This window comes from Melozone crissalis, unplaced genomic scaffold (genome assembly GCF_028551555.1).
Source record: "Melozone crissalis strain CALT ecotype California unplaced genomic scaffold, PUWL_Pcris_2 ptg000027l_1, whole genome shotgun sequence".
Lineage (NCBI taxonomy): Eukaryota > Metazoa > Chordata > Aves > Passeriformes > Passerellidae > Melozone > Melozone crissalis.
In genome coordinates this window covers 3,960,308-3,970,068 of record NW_026535805.1, presented here as the reverse complement: position 1 = coordinate 3,970,068, position 9,761 = coordinate 3,960,308, and the positions used below count along the sequence as shown (strand labels likewise).

The 9,761-nt window shown below is 39.0% G+C and overlaps 1 protein-coding gene across 1 annotated transcript in view; it reads left to right on the top strand.

Moving 5' to 3' along the window:
* The first annotated feature begins 3,296 nt into the window (after positions 1 to 3,296).
* Positions 3,297 to 9,761, top strand: part of CENPF (centromere protein F) — a 33,707-nt gene continuing 27,242 nt past the window's right edge. Inside the window, exons 1-4 of the mRNA XM_054280140.1 lie at positions 3,297 to 3,458; positions 4,792 to 4,988; positions 6,292 to 6,407; positions 7,422 to 7,513. Coding sequence (XP_054136115.1) covers positions 3,297 to 3,458; positions 4,792 to 4,988; positions 6,292 to 6,407; positions 7,422 to 7,513 — 567 coding nt within the window. The remainder of the gene's footprint in view (positions 3,459 to 4,791; positions 4,989 to 6,291; positions 6,408 to 7,421; positions 7,514 to 9,761) is intronic.

Sequence of the window (9,761 nt, the reverse complement as noted above, 5' to 3'; positions counted from 1 at the left end):
AATGGGATTGCTCCAGCTCCTCAAGTGCTCCTTGATGTGCATATTTATTTATATATACACTTACATGAATCTGGCCTTTCCTGATGGACTCTGAGTCCAGTGAGGGGGAATACGGAGGAGAAGCTCCATCTGGTTTCCCCTTCTTGTTGTATTCAAGAATGGAGAGATTTTCTCATCAGAACTTCTTTTCCTTTCTCCCCTTCTGGTTTTGTTCCATAACATGCTCTGACATAAGCTGTAGCAATACAAATTTAACCTTTAGTGGGTTTTGTATTCTACTTACTGTTCTGGCCCCTTACTAGAAATTGCAGCAAGGAATTCAGGTGAAAAAATGCAAATGGAGATGTTTGGCATTTGGCAAAAACTGAATGGAATTTCAAGGACAGAGAAAAGTTACTTCATAAGACTTGAGGTAGACTTTGCTCAAAATCATATAATCAAACATAGGGAATTTTGAGAGCCCCTTAGAAAGACTTTAAGAATTCTAGCCGGCAGAGAATAATGAAAATAATTACAAGTTTGATGAACTGATGGTTGCTATTAACATCCTTTATAACTTGTTATTATTTTTTCAGAGTATTTGATCTTATTCTTGTATTTCATAATTCAATCTTACATTTACTAATATTTTTATTCTTATATTTACTTCTGGTAATTAATGTGTTGACACTTACAAAGGTATTGTGCAGAATAAGTTGATGTGCCAAAAGAAAAAACAAGTTTCTGTACTCTTTACGAGTCTTTTTATCTTTCATGATAATTAGTTAATTCCTGCAATAGTTACATAAAGGTTTTCAAATATGAAAGAATTACTTTGTAAATCATTAACCCAGTACAAACCTGACCATTCTTAGAAATCAGCTTCAGAAAAAGTGTTTTCTCATATTGAAGTTGACAACAGTGGTCAGGTTCCCTTCCTTTAGTCTCAGTTATCCAGATATTAATCAGACTGCATCTTGAAAGCTCTGCACACACCAGCTGATTTTTCATTTTTCATACCTGGTAAGAACACTAGAGGCTGTCTGTACTCATTCATCCCCTTCTGAAAAATATACCACCAGTCATGGAAGTTGAAGCTGTTTCACTGAAGGATTAATCATGATGAACTAATGCTAGGGGTTCATGTCCATCAGTAGTCCCACTGTAATATCATCTGTAGAAAATGGAAACTCTTCAACTTCTACAATTGATTAAATAGTATTTTTTACTGTCCCATGGGAAACACTTGCTGAAAGTAGCATATAATGAGTATTTTATTCTTACAGAACATTTGCCCCTTGTCCAGCATGCAGAGGATCCACTTCAGTTCAGACTGATTCTCAGCTTTCATTAGTTATTTGGCAGTACTAATTTCATTAATTATTTGGCAGTGTGAGGGTTTTCCACTCTTCTAAAGTAGTTCCTGCTCCACTGCTGTTCTGTGCTGTTCCCCCAGGAACACCTGCATGAAGTTCACCACGGAAATTTCTAGTCTGTCTGGTTGCTTTGGGGTTTTTAATCATTATTTGTGAAGAGATTATTTGTGATGGATCAGTTCCATCACTGCAATGGCTTGTTTTGTTCAGGAGACAGTTGGGAGATTTTTTAACAATGTGCTGGTGGGTTTGTTGTACCGTGTTTATTTATAATCAGAGCTCTCACCAGCTGACTGCTGGGCTGTTTAACTTCTCACGGAAGATTTGTTTAACTCGATTTCCTAAATATGATTAAAGGAACAGTGCTTGAGTAAATATTCTCGAACGATTATGAGAGGCAGAACATTTAAATAGGTAAAATGACAATCAGATCACAGAACCACAAATCACGGATTCTGATGGAAAGGAACATTGTGCTTCAAATCCGAAACTCCCCTCAGAGAGGCGGTGCGGGGGGTAGGGAGGGGAATACCTGGGGGTTTGAACAACCAGTCACGGGTACCCAGGGAACTTCACAGGAACCTTAGAATCCTTCTGCCCCCACTGTTGCCATGTCCATTCTCTGCTCTGAGTTAGACCACACTTACCAAATATTTGGGGCTTTTTGACTGAGTTTGTATTTCTGGGCAGAAAACGGTGTAATATTTGGCTATATTGCCTCCCTCGCCTCAAAAAAAAAAAAACAAAACCAAAAAACCCCAAACAAACAAACAAACAAAACTAAAGAAGAAGAAAGGAACCCCAATCCCCGGGAGCAGAATGCGAAAGCACTTGGGGATACTGCCGATGATCTTTCCCAGTGAACGGGTGACGACCGGGACAGCGTGTCGTTCCTTTTCTTAAAACTCAGCTTCTCTCTGGGGTCGAGAAAGTGGGTTTGGATAAAGATGTGACCCCACCGTTACGTCCCACAAGTGCCGTTTCCGTGCCGTTTCCATCCCTCATCCATCCCTCATCCCGCCCTCATCCCCATCCCGCCCCGCCGCCCGCCCCGCCCCGCCCCGCCCCGCCCCGCCCAGCTGAGGGCAACGGCCTCGGGGCCGCCGCGCGCCTGCGCCGCCGCCTCCAATGGCGTTTGAACGCTTCCGAACCAGCCATTCAGAACGGCGGGCGGCGCAGCGCTGCGCTCCCATTGGCCGCGGGGCCGCTGCCGCGGCCGCGTAGCGAGCGGCGTGGTGAGCGGGCCAATCAGCGCGCGGGGCCGCGGCATGGCGGGGGCGGGCGCAAACGGCCGCAGGGCGGCGGCGGCGCCGGGTTTGAGTCGCGGCGGGAGCGCGGCCGCCCTGAGGGCTGCGGGTACCGGGGCTGCCTGCGGGTATCGGGCTGGGGCGGCAGCCGTCACCGGACTCCGGTCGTGGCTTAACAGTGAGTGAGCGGTCGGGCGCGGGCTGACGGTGGCAGACAGCCGCCCTGTCTGCGAGGGCTCGCTCCCGCTGTCGTTGGTCTCTAGTTCTGGGTACTCTGAGATACCCCGAGCTCAGCCGCGTTGCTTTGAAAGTAAATATAGAAGCGTTGCTGGAGCTTCCTACGGAGCCGTGTGTTTTGTCGAGGAGACGCCGCCTGAGGCAGAGCTGTCAAATTCAGTTGTAAGAGTATAAACCTTGTTTATGCCAGGAGATTTGTTACAGCGAGGTTTTATGATCTGCTCTTTACTGCATACAAGTGTGTCAAAGTAGGACCTAATGGTTTAAGGTGCTCCTTGGTGTTTAGATCAAGAAGCCTGTAAGATTGTGGAATGCTGTATTCTAATTGCTGCTGAGCTTAAAAGATGCAGTTTCTTTAAAAGGGACGCTTAGTTCACCTGTTGGAAGGTCTCATTGTAGTTGTCTTTGTGTTTCAGGCATTATACTCCATTGTATGTGAAACGAGAATCTGGCCAGTATGAGCTGGGCTGTGGAGGAGTGGAAAGAGGGCCTGTCCCCCAGAGTCCTGCAGAAGATCCATGAGCTGGAAAGCCAAGTGGATAAGTTTAAAAAGGAGCGTCAGCAAAGGCAATACCAGCTAGAGACTTTGGAGGCAGCCTTGCAGAAACAGAAGCAGAAGGTAACCCAAAATGCCATCCTCCATGCCAAATACTGTCATAACAGTTTATTTTCTGGTAGTTGTTGTTAGGGAATGGATTAGTGTTTTGCTTCTTCTCCGTGGCTGAAAGGAAAGGTAGCACGGAATTATAAACTGTCTATGTTCATCTTACTTAATACTCATCATGTTCTTCCCTCTGTTTAGTTCTTTTTGGTCTGGTTCCTATCTGTTTGGCATGACTGTCCATTTCTAGTTATTTATGTGTACTTTGAGGTTTTTCTACACCTCTTTATGATTAGGAAAATAAACATTTTATTGTTTTACTTGTTAAAATCCATGATAATGGGTCTATTTTATTATACCAGAGCTGCACAGTTGGCAGCGTCTTCCTATTTCACCTTGTCTACAGGTACCTATTATCTTAGTTTATGTTATTCCTTAGTTTTTTCCTTTTAGAGACTGGGGGTTTAGGATTTTGTGTTCCTTTTAGTTTTTTGGACTATAATTTTACACCTCATCTAACTCTACCCTGTCAGCCTTTTAACCAGGGGACTAAAGACCTGATTGGTCAGGGTCCTGCCAAGTTTTAGGTCAGCAGTGACCCATTTGGTTCAATTTTGTTTTGTGTTCTTCGACTACAGCTCAGAGACAATTTACAAAGGTTGCTTGTTACTCCCTTTAGATTGCTGCAACTTTCTAGGAAATCTTTAGCCTACCAGTTTTCTTTGAGTTTCTTCTTGTGAGTTTTCAGGAAATTGTTTCAACCATTCCAAGGAACTGCTGTGGTTCCCAAACAAAAAGAAAGGGTGCTTTAAAACTCTCAGAAACAGCAGGTAATACAATTGTCAGTCAAAAGAACAACACCGTGCCAAAGATGATGCCCCTTGGATGTTCCTCCAGGGAGGAGAAGGACATCTTTCCTGCCAGACTCTGTCTTCAAAGCTGTGACCTTTAATGATTATTGTGCACACTTTGTGGAGTGAGCCAAGGTCTTGTGGCTGCTAAAGATAAGCTGGAAAGGGAAGTGAGATGATCAGTGAAGAATGTGGACTAATGATGATTATTAGATTGTTTAATTTTTTGAAGAGCTCATATCTCATTAATAAATAGAAACTGTTAATCTCACTGAGTTGAATTTTGGAAAATGAGGGTTTTGTTCACACCCAGGAATATTTAAACAATGTGTACATTTGAGGTTTTTAGAGCTGTCCGGATTTAGAAGTGTTAGGAAGAAAATAACAGCATTGTGCTGAACCCACCACGAACATATGAGCTTTGTGTTCCTAAAATAATAAATGCACCAAACTATAGAGAGGAGTTGATAACTTCAAAAATGTCTCTGTGTTCCAACTAGGTTGAAAGTGAAAAAAATGAATCTGCAATACTCAAAAGAGAAAACCAGAGCTTGATGGAATTGTGTGATAATCTTGAGAAAGCAAAGCAGAAAATTTCACATGATCTTCAAGTAAAAGAGTCTCAGGTCAACATTCAGTCAGGTCAGCTGAATTCCTGCAAGAAGGATATTGAAAGGCTAGAACAAGAACTGAAAAGGTGAGGACTTGCTGTATGTCTCTAGCATATTTACAATGGTTATTTCATAATTTTTTTTCCTCATGCCTCATACATGTCCTAATAAAAGCAAATAAAGAGGAAGCTGTGTTTCTCTTTCAATTTTTCTTGTTTTGCTTTTTTCCTCTTTGATTTTTGTGAAAATTAAAGAGAGTTGAGGTATTTGGCTGCTGTGACAAATAATGCAACACAATTTATAGCATGTAGAAATACCAACTGTATGTAAGGAGTTGTCGAGATCCATCAGTGAAGAATCTAGTGAGATTCAACAGGGTTGATAGAACCCCACTAATGTTTTCTCTATCTGCTGTCAAATGTTGGGATAAAGAGACTGTGAGCTGAGGATATATGTGTTCCATTTATCTATTCCCAAAATTAAGTTTAGTTTGCTGAGTTTCCCCTTCCTATTATATTATTTTACATAACTGTTCATTACAAAATATCTGTTATTGCATGTGCCTCATTCTTGGCCATTGTTTGTGATTTTGCATTTGTCTGCCTTTTGTTTGGTACATGATCATTTGCCCCTTCATCCCAACTGATGGTCCTCTGGAAGAGGAGCTCTTGGCATTGACCTGTAAAAGAGAGGGAAGATAAAAATCAAATGTGGAGTCACTGATGCAGTGGGCTACAGCCTGGGGCTGTCATCAACCTGTGCTCACTGAGCAGGACAAAAGTTACTTTATGGCCTCTGAACTCCTTAGATGGTTTCATTGGATGCCTTGGTATCTTCAAGCTCCCAAAATTCCCTCAAATGGGTTGTCTGCTGTGGTGTTTTGGGTAGTGATGTAAATGGAACACATGACAAATACACTGCTGACTGGAGAGTATTCCATTGCATTTTGATGAAGTATGCATAGCTTTCTGCAAGTGTGCTGTATCAGCACAACTGAAAGTTGTGTTCCTGCCAGAAAGATGCTCGCTGAAGAGTAAGATTTGATATTCTCAGTGCTTACAGTTATTTGGGTGTTTAGCTGAACTACAGCTTCATACAGTAAGACCTCAAGAAGTTCTAACAGATTTCCTTCTACTTGGGGTTTGATTTTGTTTTTTAGCTATGACTCCTGGGTAATTGATTAACTATATTGAAACTCTAAATAAAATATGTAATTTATATTTTTGTGTTGCACCACCTAAAAATTTTCAGTGGTTGTGTCTTGACTTGATCTTTAAACTAAGTCCTTAGACTCATATAATTTGTTAGTGTATGTCAGGCTGTTAAAAATAGATAATTAACTTTTTAGTTTCCATTATTAACTTCTGCTGCTGCTTCTTTCCTAAACAGATGCAAATGTGAGCTTGAGAGAAGTCAGCAAACATTGACTGCAGGAGATGTATCATTCAGTGGCACTCCACAGAAAAGTTTTACTGCTCCTTTAACCCCAGTTCAAAGTAATAATGGTAAATGATCCTTTTCTTCTTCCAGCACAGATGGTTGACTGTCAGCTTTCTTGGAAGGTTGATTATTTTAAACACTACACTTGTACTGAGTTGCCTAGCCCCTCCTATGTAAGTTATTATGAAAGCATCTAATTTGTAGCACCCTAGGTTTAAATTTCAAAATTATTAGTACAGATTGAACACATCACAAACATTGCATTTTTTCAATGCTGGATGGACATGGAATAGTAATAAAATATCCTTCAGTAGGCTGCAGCAATCTTTTGTATGCCTGTTCCTGGTGTCAGCTCTTCCCTTCATGTTGTGGGGAACAAATTCCTCCCTGTACCACAGGTACTTTAGCTAAAATGCAGTCAATAGTTAAATGTGCTATTTATTTGGAGAGGATTTTTTTGCACAGACTGTTACTGTATATGATAATCTACACAATTAATGCTCTATATCCATTTCAAAGCATCACTTCTATCTTCAAATTAGGGACATCAAAAATATTTAAATGAACTGGAAAAATGACAGGAAGTTTCCTTAAGTGGAGAATTCTGTAGTCAGACACCCTTATGCTCTTTATGCTGAAAAACTTTGATGTGTTCAATATATTGTATGTGTTACTTCTTTCAGTGCTATGAATAAATGTTCTGTGAGTTTGGCATCTCAGTCTTACTCCAGTGGGAAATCTGAGATAATCTCTTGCTCTTGTTCCTTTTACTTTCTTTATGCATGTCTGTAAAGGGGTGCAGTTAGTGGCAATGTCAAGCATTCCACTAAGCATGGCACTCCTGAAACAGGGAAAATATTAAAACGATTAAATGATTAAAAGATTAAAGTTTATCTAAATTTATTCAAAATTGTGTTTCTAGGGAGATATTTTCCTTTGAAAGCTAGAGTCTTAAATTTATTAAGATAATTGCATCCTAGAATATTTCAAGTCAGAAGGGACCCATGGGGTAAGAAAACCGGGCTGGATTGGGTGAAAAACTGGTTGGACTAAGGCAGATATTCATCATGTCTTTGTAGATGCTAAGTTTGAAGAACTAGAAGAAAAATACAGGAAAAAAGTACAAGAAAATAAAGAGCTGGAGTTACAACTGAGAACCATCCAGCTTAAGGTAAGTATCTCTTAGGAATGGTTTGTGTGATATCTAAGAAAGTAACCACTGAGTGAACTTGGAAAATGAAATGGAAAACTAGTGAAAAATGTTATACATCACATAAAATATAATTTCAAAAGAAAAAGAGAGAGAATTAATCTGTGTGAACTGCTGTTGAGAACTAATCTTAGAGAATTCAGAAAAGCCATCCTCTTTAAATAGCAAAGGAATGGAGGACATTAAAAATGAGAACACATCCTTTACAAACTGGAAGTCTCCTGCAAGCAAGGACAAGATAAAACAGTGTCAGTTATGCCAAGTTAAATACTATATGATAATAAAATAGCCTTGAAAAATATTGTGAGTAATAATTCACACCTAGAAAATAGAAACCCATAAATCTTTCAAGCATATATGAAGGAGGAACAGTGTTGGCTAATCTCTGAGAACAAGATGAATAAGATGTGAAAGCCCTCAAGGAAAAAAGCCATTGCAGAAAATGTGAAATAATTTTATCTTTGGTACTTACTATGTAAAGGTTTAAATATTTTTCCATGTCAGAACGTTTTTTTGAATCTGTGGCACAGCCTCAAATTGGAAGTCAGAAGTAGTCTTAAATTAGATTGATAAAATGGATAGTAATTTAAAAAAAATCACCAGATACAGAGAATATTTTCCCATTAATTGATAGGGCACTGCAGTGTGGGACTGTTTAATCACTGTGATGTGCAATGCAATGTTGCCTTATTCTTCCCTTGACACTGGAAGGGGACAAGGATGATGACATTAGAGAAAAACACTTCCAATGCTGCTTCTTGGAAATACAGTTTAGTCAGGCCAACATTTTGTCCTGGGCAAATTGTTAGAAACATGACACGATACGTTTATTGAAGCATGTGTAGGCGTATGGAGAAAAGGTCAACATTTGCTGATAAAGGCAAATCATGCCTCATATTTCAGACCTTTTGGGGGTTTTCTTTCAAGAACAAATCAGAAAATGCATAAGTCAAGTGCAACTCAGTGTAATGTCGGATATACGCTAATGAAAGAGAAAAAATTGGATAAAGGGAGTTCTTGTAAATTTTAAGTAAAAGATTTAATGCAGAGTGGCAAGAAATGGTCCATTTTTACTGGGGAATGGTCAACAGAGGAGTCTGAAAAGGCTTAGTAAAGAGACCTGTGCTATTCAGCATATTGATTAGTTTTCTGAAAAAGAGTTAAATAATAGAGTTTAATACCACACAGTATTTTGTAACACTTGCAATAATTAAGATGGTGAGTAAAATTCAGCTTAAAAAATAATAGTGAAATATTACATCTCAGGATGTATTATTCCTAAAATACAGGAAAACATAATTTGAAAAAGGTATACCCGATACGTTCAGACTTCTAGTCTATGATTCCAGGAAGCATTTGCTTGTCATTGTGGCTAGTTCTGGATTCAAACTTCTGTCTCAAACTGTAAATTTAAATGGCATGTAGGGGAAATGATTACTACATGCATGATTAGTTTTCTTTTCCTCTTTGTTAACAAGTTATTTTACAGGATTGGACACAGCATTCTGGACAATGTAATATAGATTTTTGGTCTTGGCACAGCTGTTCCTAGATAACAGCATATTCTCTGGTTTGACTGAGAAGTCACACTGGGTATTACATGGTTTAGGGATTTAGTTTAAGAAAAAGTAATTCAAATGAGCTGCATTTCAAAATCCAGTTAAAAAAGCAATAGGGGCTTTATTGTTTGCAGTTTTGTTTGTTTGGGGTTTTTTTCACTTATGGAGGATAAAAGTGTCATTTTTTTTCTCTGTTTAATTTTTCTATGGGGAAATATTGAAAGCTTGTACCTGGCAGATTTTATTATAGAAATTTTGGAATACTCTGTTTGTAAGTTTAATTATTTAAATGTGTTTTGAATTTACCTGTGGTTCTCCAGTAGAACTAAATATTGGTCAAATATGAGATATGTTAATCTAGACTTCTCTATGTTTTATTTTTTTTTTTTGCAACTTACTTGTCTTCACTTGCCTGTAAAAATGTAGGCTTTGATTTTTTAAAATATTGGAGTTTAAAAACTCCTCTTTAAAAAACTAAAAATTTATGCATGTTACTTGTAAAGATACACAGATCAAAATTCTTTTTTTGACATCCTGGTTTGTATTTATAAATAGCAGCTATGCTTGGAATCTTGGGCTGAAGTTATTTAATTTACATAGCATAAAAATTAATGCCATGTATCAGAGCTTTGCACTGGTGAGTGCTGCGA